This window comes from Phlebotomus papatasi, chromosome 5, assembly GCF_024763615.1.
Source record: "Phlebotomus papatasi isolate M1 chromosome 5, Ppap_2.1, whole genome shotgun sequence".
Lineage (NCBI taxonomy): Eukaryota > Metazoa > Arthropoda > Insecta > Diptera > Psychodidae > Phlebotomus > Phlebotomus papatasi.
In genome coordinates, this window is record NC_077226.1 from 4,026,634 (window position 1) to 4,044,022 (window position 17,389).

Sequence of the window (17,389 nt, forward strand, 5' to 3'; positions counted from 1 at the left end):
AAGTACCGCCCCCCCCATTAACTTCTTTGACGGTTATCGCGCCGCTTAAGTAACTTTGAAAACTAGCAAAAAAAAAAAAAACGGAAAATTGATTCCAAAATACTCCATTCCGAAAAAGGCATTCCCCTGCTCCAAAAAAAAAATTCATTTAAAAAATTAATTATTAATTTTCTTTTTTTTTTTTTGGGAAAACACTTTGTCAGAGGGAAATGATATTTTTTTTGTAAATTTAAAATTTAAAAAGAAATAGAAACAAAATGTTTATTTTTTTTTGTTTCTTTTTCTTTTACGTTTTTGTTTTTCTCTATTTGTGTGTGTGTTGTTTTTGTTTATCTTTTTTTTTTAAATCCCATTTCTATCTCATTTTGAGCTACTTATAAATTACAGAAATACTTAGCGCCTATTTTTTTTTCTTTTTCTTAAAAAAAAAGTCAATCCACACATTCACTGAGAATTTCTGGCCTCTCTCTCTCTCAATTTATTTATTTATTTTTTTAAATCTTTTTTTTTGAATTTTTTTCTCAATCTTCGTCCTTTTTTTTGGGATGATCATTTGTATTTTTTGTTGTTGTTTTTTTTTAAGTATACAGAATTGTGTGTTTTTTTTTGTGTAAGGATGAACGATTATTAATAAAATGGGCGTGGCTAAACAAATGACATATCCCAAATTTTGGTCTTCTCCACGATTCTTTTTTTTTTGTTTTTGCTTTTTTTTTTTAGTACAAATGTCATGTTGACAAGACCACAAAATTCTCGTCCACATTCTAACTATACTCTTATTGTTTTTTTTTTCATTTTTTGTTATATTTTTTTCTTCATTTTCTTCTTAAATCTCTTTTTTTCTCATTTTTTTCTCTTTAATTATTAAATAATCATCGTACCTTCTCTCTCGCTCTCTCTCTCTCTCTCTCTACACCACTAAATTTTATCTATATCTGGTTTGCTCTCATATCAAAAAAAAAGAAAAGGAAAAAGAAAAAGAAAATGCCAGGGAAAACTTTAAAGGGGAATCTTATTTTTTTTTTTGGATAAGGATTTCAGGGTTTTTTTCTAAAAAAATTTCTTTTTTACTAAAAAAAAATTAAATAAAGGACACAAAAAAAAGAAACAGCAAAAGGCTTTTTTTTTCTTCTAAAACTCTGTGCTGAAAAAATGGTAAATAGAGAAAAGGAAGTTGATGCTGTAGAAATTCGTAATGAAAAAAAAAAATAAAATAATAATATTAATAATAATAATAATAATAATAATAATAGAAATCCTGTGTAAACTTTTCTTTTGTTGTTGTTGTTGTTTTGTAACCGCCATCTGTGTTGTTGTTGTTTTTTTTTTTGAAAAAATTTTTCGTAGAAAAAAAAATTCCGCTTGGTGGCGCGACACCCTACTCACTCCTTCTCGCTGTTCTTTGATCTCTTCCTTTCCGGCTCACTCGATTCAGTCTGTTCTTCGGAGCTGTCGCAGTCTGCGAATCTACAAGATAAAAAAAGGCAAAGTAAGAGGGTAAGAAAGAGGGAAAGTTTTTTTTTTTGTTTTGAGACTGAAAAAAAGCCCGCGAATTAGGGTAAATGCCCTAATTCAGAACCATTTCCAAATGCTTTAACTTTGACAGAAGATTCAAAACATTAAGTTCATATTTTTTTCTGAAGAGAATTACATAAATCGTCGGTTGCCTCAGCAACTGTGCTAACTGCATTTTTGCGATTTTCAGCTTTTTGCATATTTTGATATTATTGAATTTTCTCTATTAAACTACACAGTAAAAAAATTACAACCACTACGATTGGTAATTTTTGCACGAGCGCTATGGTTGTAAATTTTGTGTATTGGAAATGTTGTGTATTGACAAAGTTGTGTATTTTCAATTTTATAAAATGGCTTCCTGTCTATAATTTTGATTGTAGAGCAATTTTGTTCGGTTTATTTGTATTATCTGTGATATGTCTCGGTATTAAACTAAGAAAAAAAGAAAAAAAGAATAAAAAAAGGAAAAAAAATAAGAGAGAGTCTGAGACTTGAACCCATAATCTTTGCGTTGATGGTCTCGTGTTTTCTACCTGCGCTACCGACTTGCTTACTTCTCTTCAGCAAATGGCCAAGAGTTGCGTCGTCAATTTTTCTAATTTACATTATGCTTCCTCTGTTTTCTGTTATTACATAATTATTCCTAATTTTTCACGACTGAGGCACATTTTAAGAATCCAATGAATGATTCCAGAAGACAATTAGGCAGTTAAAAATGCAAAATCTATCTGAAATCTTAGAAAAATTGCAATAGTAAACAATGGAATTTTGACAGTTCTCACACAAATTTTCCAATACACAAATTTCCTTACACAATACATAATTTTACTAGCATTATGTTAGTATCGTACCACCACTATGATAGTAATTTTACAATTTACAACCATATTGCTTGTGAATTTACACAACTTTTCAAATACACAACTTTATTTCTCACACAATTTTTTACTGTGTAGGCAGATGAATTTAAAATGCTGTATTTCAAAAAGTTTGTCGCCCGAATTTCTCTCTAATTCGGGTGACCTTTTGGTCCCAAATGCCCAAATTTGAGAGAGTCTACTGTAACACTTTCACTGGTAAAGTGTCTTTTCACAACAAAAACATCCTATAATGGCCGTGACGATGACAGCTGAGCGCAATTTTCCACGAAAACAAGTGTGCCGATCTGAGAAACAAGTGAAGCAGAATGTACTTGTTTGCAAAAAATAATTTATTTTAAATATTTCTTGTCGAAACAATTAAAATAGTGCATCGATATTGAAATTAGAATCAGTGAGTATTCATTTTTCAATTAACATAGATTTGTAAATCATTTTAATCCGTCATAATTCCTCATATTCTGTCAGACAAATTCTCGTGTAAAATTTTAAGAAAGTGATGAATGGCGGTTGTCTGGCTAAGACGTTGATACAGTGATTCAAAAATGAGGTAAATAATAACAATTTTGATAGAAACTCAACGCGAAAATCGTTTCTATAGATTGAATGTGAACCAATATAATCCATTTAGCTAAAAGGCATTGCTAAAATACAGCGAATAATTTACAAAAATACATTTTATTTTGGGGTTCCGATACGCGGAACAACCTTCCTATCCGAAGAAGACTGACGATCTCTGGTACATTTCCCTTATATATTCTGAAGTACAACACCTTTTTTAACACAATAAAATCAAAATACATTGGTTGAATAAGTTTGTTTTTTTTACCACTAGTACCATTTTAATCTCTATGCGTTTACTTTTACACCAGTATTGAAAAAACTATGAATTTCTCATAAACTAATCAGTAGATAATATTTACGACGATTTTTTTCATATCCTACTGTGTTTTACCATTCCGTTTCTTTTTCAGTGTACTTTGCTAAAATTTTTTCGAGTAATTACTTTTTGTTGCACGAAATAATTAGAATCGACGTGAAAGAGACAGAAAATAAATGGGAGAGAGTACATTATATCAAAAGTAGTCGCACTGATAACAGCTAATGTCACCCCCTAGCTCTCATCAATGTAATTGATGATTCAGAAGTGATGTTAATGAGTGAACCAGGTCCTTCTGCCCAGCCTGATGCCGAAGAAAATGAGCCAAATCTTTCGGATAATGTTATGATTACTTTGTCACAAGATTCCCTGATTGGTCCCGCTGGAGCCGAAATTTCCATTGGAGATGTTTTGCCAACTGAATGTGAGAAGGGACAGATAATCCTAACCGGCTTATGTAGGTGAGATTCTTAACGTGAGCTAACTCGGAATGCATGCAAATTCGATTTAGAGCTGAAATTGTGAGTCGCCATTCAGTTATCTTGAATCAAATTCGTGAAATTATACAAATTTTGTATTTAAACCAAAATATCAAGGATTTGGATGAACTGACAGAAAAGTGTTATATGGATGAAATGTAGACCAGACTGTTCTCTATAATTTTTCCATAGAACATGATCTCATCGATTACTCAGAAGCCAAGATAATCGAGGTTTTTTGTTTCTTAACTTGTTTTTTCATCCAGAGTTCCCCAAGTGTTCTTTTGTTGAACTTCAACTATATCAAAGAATTGTTGTATTTTGTGAGATTTTCCATTTAAAACTCTATTTTAAGTGTCTTTGTGGAGTAGAGGCAGTCAAATTGGCATCTGAGTGATTTCAAAGCGTTATTATGGGAAAAATCAATTTTTTCACACTTAAACGGCAAAATCGGAGTGATAGCGTAGTTTGAGTGGAAAATGATGTATGGACGAAATGTAGAGACAAATATCCTCTACAATTATGTCGAAGTAATCATCAAAATCGGTTCAGCGACAGTCGAGATAATTGAGGTTATGTGATATTGAAATTGGTTTTTCGACTGTGGCGCCCCTGGTGTTGGTCCCACGAAATTCAAATGTTCCAGTATGTTGTAGCATTTACAGAGGTGTTTCGTTTAAGCCCTCACTCATCAAAATCGGTCAAATAGAACTGGAGATATGATTTTTTGAATTTCGTGAACTTTGACCTCTCATATCTCCGGTTCTATTGAAACCACAGCGCACTTACGCACCATTTTGGAAACGTCCTAGACTGGACTACAACATACTAAAATTTCATTAACTTGCACAAAGGAATTTTTGAGAAAAATGATTTTGAATTTCGATGAATTTTGACGCTATCGCAGCGCCACCTATGGGGACTTTTTGAACTTCCATTTGAAAGTGCTCATCGAGACGAAACCAAAAGGGTAAAATTTAGTTCGCTATGTTAGTTAGAACCGGAGATAGAGGCCGGTCAATATTCGAACTTTGACCCCTTATAGCTCGGGTCAGGGGTTATGGATCGACTTAAGGTTTTTTTTGTTTGATAGGTATAATCAACGGCTACAACATACTACAACATAGTATAAGGAATTTTTGAGTTATTTAACTTTTAAGATTTAAAAATTTTCTTTTTAATAATAGCGCCCCTAGCGGTAGTTTTACGAACTTGCGATGTTAGAAGGGGAAGTGGCATTTCACGAGAGCTTTCCAAAAAGCCCCCATTTTTTAAATTCTGACAATTAGAACCGGAGTTATGGCCATTTTAAGAAATTTTTTTTGGACCCTTATAGCTCGGGTCAGGGGGGTCGGGGGACCTTAAGTTTGGTATTGATGGAAAGCTCTAAGGCCCAGCTATAACATACTAAAATTTGAGCCCGCTCGATGCCATAGGGGCGGAGCTATTGAGAAAACAAAAAAAGGCGGGTATTCAAAATGGCGGAAGGAGGGGTGGGGGGTCAATGCACCAAGTTGCAATTTTCATACGATATATAACCTTTGCCGAAAACCGCAAGTCGATATCTTTTTTAGTTTAGGAGCTATTAAGCTCCAAAGAGCGGCCGGCCGGCCGGCCGGGAACGTAAAATAGCCACATATATATTCGTGATCAGGAAGTGGCGAAACACATTTTGGCTAAGTTTGAGGTCGATCGGACGACATGAAATTTTGTTAGGATTATAGTAGGTGAGATTGTTAAGAATCTCACCTAATTGAGGGTCCCTTTCGACGCACGTTCACTTACCTATATTACCTGGACAGAAATAACATCACACAACAAGTGTGTAAGAAGTTTTTTCTAAACACCTTAAACATTAGCAGCACTAAGGTGTATTATTACTTCGAGAACACTCAAACTCCAGAGGGTGTCCCTGACAATGTCAAAAGAAGGAGGAATCGTGGCCCCAATTACTTAGAAACAGATCTGGCTTGTGTGCGTGAACACATTGCAAGTTTCCCCTGCATAGAATCACACTATTGCAGAGCGGATTCTTCGAGAAAAATACTTGGAGTCACATCTCAATGTTTCTAAGATGTACCGACTCTTCAGGCACAAGTATCCCGATTCCAAAATTACAGAGAAAGTTTACAGAAACGTGTTTCAATTTAATTTCAACCTTTCATTCCACAAGCCCAAGAAGGACATGTGTCCTACATGTAATTTGTCACAATTGGGAAGGATATCAGCTGAGGATTCGCAAAAGCATCTTAGCAATAATGCGCAAGCAAAGGAGGAGCGAAACCGTGACAGAAAAATTGATCCGCAGACTGCTGTTATCTCATTTGACCTGCAAAATACTATTCCACTACCTAAGAGTTTTGTCAGCACTTTTTACTACAAGAGGAAGTTTAATTTTTTTTTTTAATTTAATTTATTTCAAAAATCCACAACAAATAGGGTACAACCCTCTTACAATTGCGTGGCGAGAAAAAAAGAATTAAAAAAATGAAAAAAAAACAGAAAAAAGGAAAAAGGAAAGAAAACAATAAATAATAGGAAAAAGAGAAAAAAGAAAGCAAAAAAAAAGAATGTAAAGTAATCAGTTAAGCCCAGTTTGGAAATGTTTCTGAATCGCCCGTTGAGAGCTACGTGCCTCACGGGGAAGGGAATTATATAATGCAACTCCTTTTACAAAAAGAATGCGGTAAAAAAGATTCTTGATGAAGAAACTTCTACAGTTTCTTCATAAATCAACAATATTTTTGTTGAGACAATGGAGACTATGCAGACTTTCTAGGGAGAAATTCTACCGAGAATCTGCAGATTTTCGGAAGAATTTCTGCCGAAAATGCGTAGAAAATCTACAGATTGTAATGTACTAGAATATACCGTTACAATTCAAAAAACCTCAGAATACAATCGGCAGGTAGAGCAATGATTTGACCGAGTAAGGAATTCTCTTCTTCTTCTGCTATTTTATAAAAGGCTGTCAGAGAAATTCTCAAATTCGGTGCGTCAATAATTGTGACAGATGTCTTTCTACGAAGCTGCAAAATTCAATTTTCCCGAATTGCAAAAATGGTTACTTTGTGAATTTTCCTCCATTCCCTTTAAACAAATTCCTTTGAGCAAAAGATTTTCACGGTAAATATTAACCCTGATAAATCCTCTAAAACTTGGAATAGTTTTGTTTTTTTCGAAAAGACATTTGAAGTGTGCCAAAAAGTGACAGAACTACGAAGTTTGTCATGGATTAGGAAGAGTACTTCTTGATACATACCTCTTGATACTGCTTTGCGAATCGCTGCCATTCGTCTCGTCATTAGTGAGAATCGGCGTTATTGGCTTCTCCAGGCTATCTTCTGAGCGTGTACTCTCATCCAGACTATCGAGTCCTCCTGCAAAATTTCAATAATTTCCAATTTTATGATACTGGGAATGAAAAATCATCATTAAAAACAAAAACAAAAAAAAACTTACTTGTTGTACCATTTGAAGCCGCAGGTTCGAGATTGCTGTCATCTGATGGTTCGAGTGATGTGGCATTGATACCATTTGCCACATGATTCTTTGTTATTTCACCTCCTCCTCCTCCTCCTCCTCCGCCTGGTATCTCTTTCAGCAATTCAGGTTGAAGTTCCGATGCCACATAATGTGTCCACAGAGCTAGTTCCACTCTGAAATCGCCAAAGGAATCAATTAGAAATAGGTCCTTCGTCGCACAAAAAAAGAAAGAAACCCATTCAGTCGTCTCACCTGTGCGGTGACCAGAAGGCACTGGTCTCATTTTCCGAATTAAGACGCCTAACTGTTGTCTGGATGTGTGTTACAAAATTGAGATACTCCTTGGTAGTATAATCAATACCTTCAATTTCTGGTATAGCCATTAGGCATTCATCAGCCATAAATGGTGCATTTTCTGGTGCTGCTGCTGCCAAAAGGGCACTAGCCATTGTTGTTCCTACCCCTTTTAAATTTGACAATGCCGTTATAGCTTGTTCTATATTCGGCAACTTCCGGAAGGCTTTCTTTGTTTCCTGCATCACGGCACGCGGGGTATTTACCTTAACCAGATACGATAATTGTGGATAGTATTTTCCACGTGTCTGTTTCCATTTCATCGTCTGCACCAATTCTTCATGCACCATATGGGCATCCTTTCCACGTTGCTTTATTCGCTTCGGTAGTTCATTTTGATACCTTTCAAGGAAAATGAATAAAAAAAAAAACAAATGATAAATTGCTGGAGTCAGACCATTCCAGAGTACCAGGACCAGAAGCTCGGAAAGGGTCGTCCTGATGAAATGGAGAGGATTCACGCTGATCACGATTGGAAAGAACGATAACCTATGGCCAGGGTTGGGCGAATTTTTTACATTTTACATCATTTTTTACATAGTAAAAAAAACTTTTAACATGTGCTACATTTTTAACATGTAAAGTTAAAATGTAAAAAATCTAAAATTGATTTATATGCATCAAATTTCAAATGTAAATTTTTGTTTTTCCCCCAATCAAAGATTTCTTTGTAATCTGTAAAATATTTTTCGACTTTTTGCCGTAAAACTTGTCGTCGAAAATGCATGGTGAAATTTACTGGCAACCCCAGTTCAAATTTTCTTTTGTCCGGTTGAACAAATATAAACCATATAAATGACACATAATTTTTTTAACCTACGTTCAGGGAGTTTTCCAATTGCTCTGTGGTTTCCGTTAATCATTAATATTGTGAAAATCATTCAAATTAAGATTTATTTCTTAATTCTTTACAACAATTTTTTTGACTTGTTATATACCTTGTCCAAGACATCACATCCCAGAAAATAATGTTTTCATGAAGAGAATCAGTCTCTTCTTGCTAACACTGATTCTGTAGTAATGATAATGTGGGAATTGGATGAAAAATAGTAGTCCAGTTTGAAATAATATTATTCTCATTCGATTGTTCATAGGAAGCAGACGTTGAAGTTACATTCTTCTCAATTAAATCATTTATTAAATAAAAGGAAGAGTCTTTTCAGGAAGGAAAAATAAAAAAGACGTGGAATTTTGAGGAGGCCGATAAAAAAAATGAGTGGAGAAAAACGATGAAAAATTAATGAAAAGACGTGATATGAAGTAGAAGACGTAAAAAGAACAATTATAGGTGAAAAGACGGTGCAAAAGCACAAGAAGTGAGAACGAAGAGTTACAAGAAGACGAAAGACCATAACTGCGGAAGAGTTACGAAGACGAGAGACGGCAACTGCTGAAGAGTTACAAGAAGACGAAAGACGGTAACTGCTAAAGAGTTGCAAGAAGACGAAAGACGGTATCTACTGAAGAGGTACAAGAAGACGAAGGATAGTAACTGCTGAAGAGTTACAAGAAGACGAAAGACGGTAACTGCGGAAGAGTTACGAAGACGAGAGACGGCAACTGCTGAAGAGTTACAAGAAGACGAAAGACGGTAACTGCTAAAGAGTTGCAAGAAGACGAAAGACGGTATCTACTGAAGAGGTACAAGAAGACGAAGGATAGTAACTGCTGAAGAGTTACAAGAAGACGAAAGACCGTAACTGCGGAAGAGTTACGAAGACGAGAGACGGCAACTGCTGAAGAGTTACAAGAAGACGAAAGACGGTAACTGCTAAAGAGTTGCAAGAAGACGAAAGACGGTATCTACTGAAGAGGTACAAGAAGACGAAGGATAGTAACTGCTGAAGAGTTACAAGAAGACGAAAGACCGTAACTGCGGAAGAGTTACGAAGACGAGAGACGGCAACTGCTGAAGAGTTACAAGAAGACGAAAGACGGTAACTGCTAAAGAGTTGCAAGAAGACGAAAGACGGTATCTACTGTCTTGTTTTGCTCAGATGGCTTATACAACCTACGAAGGAGCATTTCCACCGTTTGGCTCTGGAGGTTGGTCACCAACACTAAGACGGCGGTGGACGCTAACCTTATTTTAAACCGTTTATAACTCTTTGTGCTTTCAAGAGAACTTTTCTCAATAGCACTCATTTTATTAATAAATAAATAAATAAATAAATAAATACTGAAGAGGTACAAGAAGACGAAGGATAGTAACGGCAAAAGAGTTACAAGAACACGAAAGACGATAACTGTAGAACGAATGACGAAAGATGAGAAGCTTTAAGGAATTGATTGCTTGCCTTACCAAGTGTGGACTTGTGAAAGAATGTGAGAAGAGAAATTTGCCTTGCAATGGGAAGAAAAAGGATCTTGCACGACGAATTGTGCAATACGACGAATTATTGGACTTTTTGACGAAGAAAGGACTTATCAATCAATGCGTGAAGAGAAATTTGTCTTGTCATGGAAAAGAAGAAGAGCTTGCATTGCGCATTGTACAACATGATGAAGCTTTAATTGATTTCCAGAAGAGTGAACTGATCAATAAAGAAAAGGGTGTCCCAAGGATGCTTCAAATGTTGGTTCAGGACAAGGATGAAGACGAAACTCCAAATATGGAAAATACGAAGGAAGAAATCTTTGATGATGACAATTGGATTATGCAGATTCGATGTGACGAATATGTGAATGATAAGGAGAAATTGGTTGATGAAGATGAAGCTAAAGATGTCTACGACGAGTGTGAAGATGAAACTAATAAGACGGAAATGACGAAAAAAGATGACTCTGAAGATGAGAATTGGATCAAACTGATTCCATGAGAAGAATATGAGTCTGAAGTAGTGGAAAAATTACATACAGATGTTGAAGACGAGATCGCCTCATGTTCACCAAAGAAGACGAGATCAAGAAAAAGAAGATGCGAGCGTAAGGACATCTCAAAGAAGATACAGCTGAAGACGAAACAGCGAAAGAATGGAGAAACTTTGAATATTTCAAGAAAGAAGGACACAAGACAAGTAATCTACCAAAAGGACACAAGACCGTTAAATATTACCAAAATGGACAGAAGACGAAAGAAGAAGAAGTGGGGAGTGATCTTTTCATGCTTGGGAATTGCTGTAACACCATGCAACGCTGGAGACTCGATGATTGCTCTTGATGATGATAAAAGTTTAATGAGGATTGACTTAATGAAATACTGGCAAGGAAGTTGTCCAGGGGGAAACTTGATGTCAGGAAGGGCCGTGTGGGAATTGGATGAAAAATAGTAGTCCAGTTTGAAATAATATTATTCTCATTCGATTGTTCATAGGAAGCAGACGTTGAAGTTACATTCTTCTCAATTAAATCATTTATTAAATAAAAGGAAGAGTCTTTTCCCTCAATATCCTCCTTTCCCAAATCCTACAATAATGTTTTCATTTTTTTTTTTTTTTTTAAATTTAATTTTTCCCATTAATTATCGAATTTTATTTTTTATATTTCTATATTTACTGCTCGAACTCAAAACGAGATCAGTGATAGGGGAAATGCTCATAATTTTGTCCAGTTTCTTATTTTGGACACCTTGAGGATAACATTGGACACTAAAAATAAATTGATTAAAATGATGGATTTTTATTCCAATATTTGATGAATAATGAATTCTATCTAAATATTTGTTCTTTTTGGAAGATTTTAACACTAAATACGTTAAAATTTGAATATGATTTGAGTTGAAATTGCTTTGTTGAAAATTCAGTGTGAGCAATTGCTTACGAGAAATATGACAGAACTTCGTGGCTTACTTCAGTCTTATTTAGTTTTGGTGAAGTACTAACAAAGTTTGTTCGCTGTTTTTGAGTGATATTATTGAATATTCATTGAATATTGTGTTGATTCACGTTACTGATGATTTGTACATTTGACCTGAAGTGAGATTTGCCTTGTGAATTATATTTTTCGTGTGAAAAATGGGAAATTTTTTAAGACATTCACCAGTGAGGTGATGATTCTTATTTTGGACAGGTGTTTTTCTCACGAAATTTCGTGAAGTTTTAGCTTTTGTGATAACTAGGTTGGACAAATTCCTGGAGAAACAAAGGAGCATCATCTCTACGAAAGAGATGTAGCAAGAAAAGCCTTGAAAGGCTCCCGGAAAGGTCAGGGAATGAGCGAATCCGCACGTACTTGGAGTATCGAAGTCAACTCACTTTAATGAATGATATGGAAAGTTTCCGGGCTTCTGTGACATTCTACGATTCCCTTACATGAACAGGAAGAGGACTTGGTAAGATTGCTTCATCAAATGAAGAACAATGGGCATCCTATTGAGGCGGATTAGCTGTCCAAATTTACAGCCAAGTTGGACAAATTAATAAACAAGTTGTCCAAAATAAGAGCCAAAGTCTCCTCTACGTATCAATTCATTTTTAAACGTATTTAAACTAATTTTAAGAAAAATAAGACGATAAATAGCTTGCTAAGTTTCTAAACAACCCTTCTGAAAAGAGAGTAACAAGAAATGTCAATTAGTATAGAAAATATCGCACTTCAAACTTAGAACTTCGATGCTTATAAGCAGACTGTCCAAAATTATGAGCCCTTACCCTATTCAAAAATATAAGTTTTTGAAAATCACAGAATTGTTTGTTTTTTAACAGAGGAAGAAAAAAAATTTAGTCTATATTATTTAAGTTACTTTATTTTCTGGATAATTGGGTTAAAACCTTAAAAACGTTTTAATTTTATCAATTAAAATAATTATAAAAAGGAATAAATAATTCAAAAGAGAAATTTCTTTAAAGATTCTTTTTTTAAACCTCTGAACCTCTCTCATTCTACCTTTTAAAACCCTTTTATGCCCTTTGATATTTTAACCTTTTAAGGACAATTGGTTCAACGGTGATCTATAAAGAATTTTTTCTGAATATCTAAAGTTATTTTTCCCTGATTTTTACGTAATCGCAAAGTAGAAAGTTACAGGAATCTAGAATATTTTTTGCAAATCTCCAACTCCTCAAACTATTTACTCCATAGTTTATCATTTATTATTTATCTAAAATCACTTAAGCTCAAGAGTCAGTAATTTTTAAATTTTCAGATTGACAATTGAATTTTATTTATTTTTTGTATATAATATCCAATTTTTTTAAGCAATAGCCTTTTGTGAAAAGAACACAATACTAATACATAATATTTTTCATTAGAATGAATATTATCATTCATTGGTTTTGTCAGAACAAAGATAACCTTAAATTCTTGGGCTATTTTTGTCTTTATCGTCTATGTATATTAAAAAAAATCTATTGAATCCAATTAGTAATTTAACTGCATTGTAGGTTCAAGGCTTATCAAAAGCCTATGATGTATTTTAGCAATCACATTGATCTTTCTCCGGTTCCTTAAAACTTATATTAAAGTATATATTATGTACGCAATTGAAATTTATTTGCCCTTTTCACAACGTAAATGTGTGAATCGTCGTCACATAGAACAATTTCATCGCAACTTTTTTGTTCGTTCAAAATTCATATGAAATTGTTTTAAGTACAGTGTCGCAGCGACATAGAACAATTTTACAGAAAAATTTAGTGAATTCATGCACATAGAACAATTTCATTTAATCATATGAGAAAAACAAATGGTTTTCGGGGAAAATTTTGTGCATTTTCCGATAGTATTGGGTTAATATAGTACCACTATGGCAATAACTCAAAATCGACCAATATGTGAGTTAGAACACTTGCATTTTGAGGAGACGATTTTTTTTAAGCAAAAACTTTTTGAAACAAAAAGCTATATACCCGGCTAGGAATTTCTAACAACCAACAGCGAAAAGTAACAGAATGTTAACAGCCGCTGTTACCAATTTCATGCAAGTGGAAAGTAGGTGACGGTTGGCATGAATTTCATGCCAGTGCTGTTAGGTTTTTCAGTTATTTTAGCGCTAAAAAGCGGTCGATCGCAAATACTTTGTTTTTGACATTTTGTCTTTAATGCGGTGAATGTGAAATTTGTGAAAAAGTGTAAAACTGTGTCCAGATCTAAATTTTCTGCGAAATAAATAATGAGGTGAGTACCCAAGAAATAGGTAATTGTGTTAGAGAACAGGAAAAGTATAAGGTTACATTAAAGTACACTTGTATTTGCTGAAAATGAGGAAACTTCCAAGATTCATTTGACTGCCACAATCCTGGCCAGAGTCAACTGAACAGGCTTCACGTCTTCGTTATACTCCTCAGAATTACACCTGAATCAGTTTGCCTAGGAAAAATGGACTGAAACCTCGGAAAATTGGGGAAAATCTGTGAACTTCCGCGAGTCAAAGTCTTCCTTCTGTTTTTGACAAATTCCAGGTCAGAAGATCACCGGGAGTGGATTTTAATGTGAGTTATTCCTGTCTTTTATATTACCTACTCTTCCACTAACGTTTGTCAGAAAAATTTGGACTGAAATCTCATAAAATTGAGAAAAATCTGTGAACTTCCATGATTTAAAGCTTTACTCTTGCTTTTGACAAATTCCTGGTTAGAACATCACCGGGAATGGATGTTAGTCTCAATTATCCCTGTCCACAATAGCTCCTCCTCATACAGTAGCGTTTTTCCAAGAACTTTAAGGTGAAACCTCAAAAAAAATTCAGGACAATCTGTGGAATCCTGCAGTTCATTGTTTTCCTCTTGTTCTTTGACAAATTCTTGATCAGAAGACCCCCGGGAGTGAATTTTAGTCTGAGTTATCCCTGTCTTCAACATTTCCTACTCTCCCAGTAACGTATTTCTAGGAAGTTTGGACTGGAATCTCAAAAAATTGAAGAAAGTCCTGGAATCCCGGCGATATAAAATTTCTTTCTTGTTTTTTGAAAAATTCCTGGTCAAAAGACCACCGGGAGTGGATTTTTTTCTTAATTAACCCTCTATTCAACATCTCCTACTCTTCCAGAAACATTTGTCCAGGAAATCTGGACTGACACCTCAAATAATTAAGAAAATAAATTCTCCAAATTCTTGGTCAGGAGACCATCTGGATGTGGACTTTAGCCTCAATTATTCCTTTGTACTACAATTCCTCCTGTTTCAGATACGTTTGTCCAGGAAGTTTAGTCTGCAACCTTGGAAAATAGGGAAAATCTATGGTACTCCGTTTTACTCTGTTTTGAAAATTCTTCATCAGGAATGTTCTTTCTTTTTCAGTAATGTTTGTCTAGGAAGTTTGATCTCAAGAAACCTCAAAAATTTCGAATTCGTCTCGTTTGACAAGTTTTTGGTCAAGACCAAGAGAAGAAGAGTTCTAAATCGTGATTTAAAACTTTTTTTTTGCTGTTTAACAAGAATCCTGGTCAAGAGACTTGGGAAGATCTCATTACTCTTCTATTTACGCCCTCATCTCTTACAATCTTTTTTTTTTCTTTGGAACAGATATGGTGTTCAAGAAACCAGTGGGCATTCCCAAAGATACTGCTCCAGAATTTTCAAGAATGTTCTTGCACAAGGAGGATCAACCAACAAGGTTCCTGACAACATTAGAACTCACAATAAAATCCTGCAAAAAGAATTTAAATAAGAGTCCGCTACAACTTCTGAAGCTGCCACTGTATCCCCTATAATCACCGAGTCTCGAGGGCGTTAAAGTAGCGATCTCATTCTAAGGCTTAATGTAATTTCCAAAGTTAAGTTTAATTTGTTGTTTTTTTTTTAATTCTTGTTTGTTTTTTTTTTTGTAATTCATAAATAATTCATGAAATCCATGTCATTTTTTGCGTAGCAGTCAGTATCAAAAGTAATTAAACGATTAAATACTAAAGAAGTTACTTTTTAAATATAACGCCATTATAATATTTAAATATTTAAATAAAATAATTTTTTTTACAGTGAATTCATGTTTTTTTTTAAATAAAATTAAGAAAAAATGGGTCAATGGAAAGTAGAAAAACATTAACAGAATGGTAACAGCGCTGTTAGAATTCTGTTAGGTAGTTCATCTATCATCCACCATGAGTGCTGCTCCTATGACATTTTCGTGTTAAAGTTGGTGATGTTTGTTCGGCACATTAACAGCTCTGTTACTATTTCTGTTAACAACTAGCAGCTAGTTGTTAACACTGTGTTGGCCGGGATAATTTCAACAAAGTAGAAGTTATCATTAATTGGTATTTTCATAGAAATCGTAAATGAGGAATTCTGTGATTCCAATTGATTCCAGTGATTCCAATTGATTCTAGTGATTCTATATGGATTCCATTTGAGATTCTATCAAAATCTGATCAGTGATTCCATGAATTCCATGGATTCTAGCGGAAAAATGTATCGATATTCCATACTTGAGTAACCCCTTGGATTATTCACATTATTCGAAGGCATGAACGTTCGAAGGGAGAGTACTTTCCCCTATATTTGTTTTTAGTAGTCCCTTTAGGAGGGTCCACTAAAACTTTCAAATCACTATCTCGAGCTGTTTGGTCTCTATTGGGACTTGTGACAGCTGTTAATGGAAATTCCATTGAAGTGTGTCAGATCCTTGGGTATCGTATGGACCTTGTTGTGCTTCTGTCTCCATTACCCTTCTGTCCGGAAGGTAGCTTTTCCTTTTTTTGTTGCTTGTTTTTTTTTGTTGGCGTCACAGAAGGATTTCTGCTTTGGACATTGCCTGCCGACGTCAGCGAAGCGTCTCAAAAAGTCAGAGGGCCCCCATACACAACGACAAAAAAAAGCAACAAAAAAAAAGAGAATGAGGCCACACACACGTGTGATTCCAATACACACACACACCGTCGCATCTGTCTCTCTCTCTGAGTGATTTATAAATGAGAAGCACTCACTACCACTACCATTGTATCAAAAAAAAAACCATGGATGCACTTCCAGGGATTCCTCGACTCGATAGAAGCGCCCCCACAGAGGACATATACATTCCAAATGGGCCACGTTTCTATACGCAAAATCTCCCTCCTGTCTCTCTTCTTCGTGTGTGAAGTTTCTTTTTTTTTTCTCTGTGTGTATGAATGTGAAAATGCCTTTTTTTTCACTTCTCTCTAACCCAAAAAAAAAAGAAGAACGAAGAAGAAACCCAGGAGGAAACACAATAAATTTTCTACAATATTTACCAATCATCCAGCCTGATGAGTTCTTCTGGTCGTTTGTGGCGCTTTTCAGCTTTCAATTTTAACACTTGAGGATACAATTTGAGCACATATTCGAATTGTTTGGAATTACCATTGGCGAAAAATGATGCTGTATCTTTGACGGAAGCCATTTTGAGTGTGTTACATTTGAGTGTGACAACTTCATGTGTGTCCATATTTTTAAATGTCAAATTTTGACAAATAATTGACATTCGCACCCGGCAGCAAAATGACAGATTTGATGGTGGCGACCTCTTAAATTAACAGTCAAATTACTCAAATTTGAAAGATGACGGTTGAGTTCAAAGTGTAAAATTTGAGGTTATGTGAAGAAAAATAGAAAGACTTCTTCAAACTTTATTATTATTATTATTATTATTATTACTTTATTTAATCACAAGAATAGGGTTATCCCTTTTACAATTGTGATATTAAAAAAAGATCAGAAAAAGAGGAACATAAAAAAGGTAGAGAATGACAAGAATTCAGAATTAAGAATCACTCGGAAGAGAATTAAACAGAATGACGCCTTTTACAATAAGCAAACGATAGAGCCAGTCATTTTGAATTTTAGGTACCATGAGTCCTCGAACTCTGGCAGAACTCCCCCTAACCAGAAGACACGACAGGGTACCCAGGACATCTAAAAATGGTGGGTTATGGGTGAATAAAGGACCATTATTTGTCCATA

The 17,389-nt window shown here is 34.8% G+C and overlaps 1 protein-coding gene across 1 annotated transcript; it reads right to left on the reverse strand.

Moving 5' to 3' along the window:
- Positions 1-773: 773 nt before the first annotated feature.
- On the reverse strand, positions 774-16,875 carry LOC129808822 (uncharacterized). The gene is made up of 5 exons (XM_055858722.1): positions 16,681-16,875; positions 7,494-7,937; positions 7,218-7,414; positions 7,018-7,135; positions 774-1,467 (listed from the first exon to the last, which is right to left on the reverse strand). Exons 1-5 carry the CDS (start codon positions 16,872-16,874, stop codon positions 1,383-1,385), a joined length of 1,038 nt encoding a protein of 345 aa, XP_055714697.1. The 5' UTR covers position 16,875; the 3' UTR covers positions 774-1,382.
- Positions 16,876-17,389: the final 514 nt, after the last annotated feature.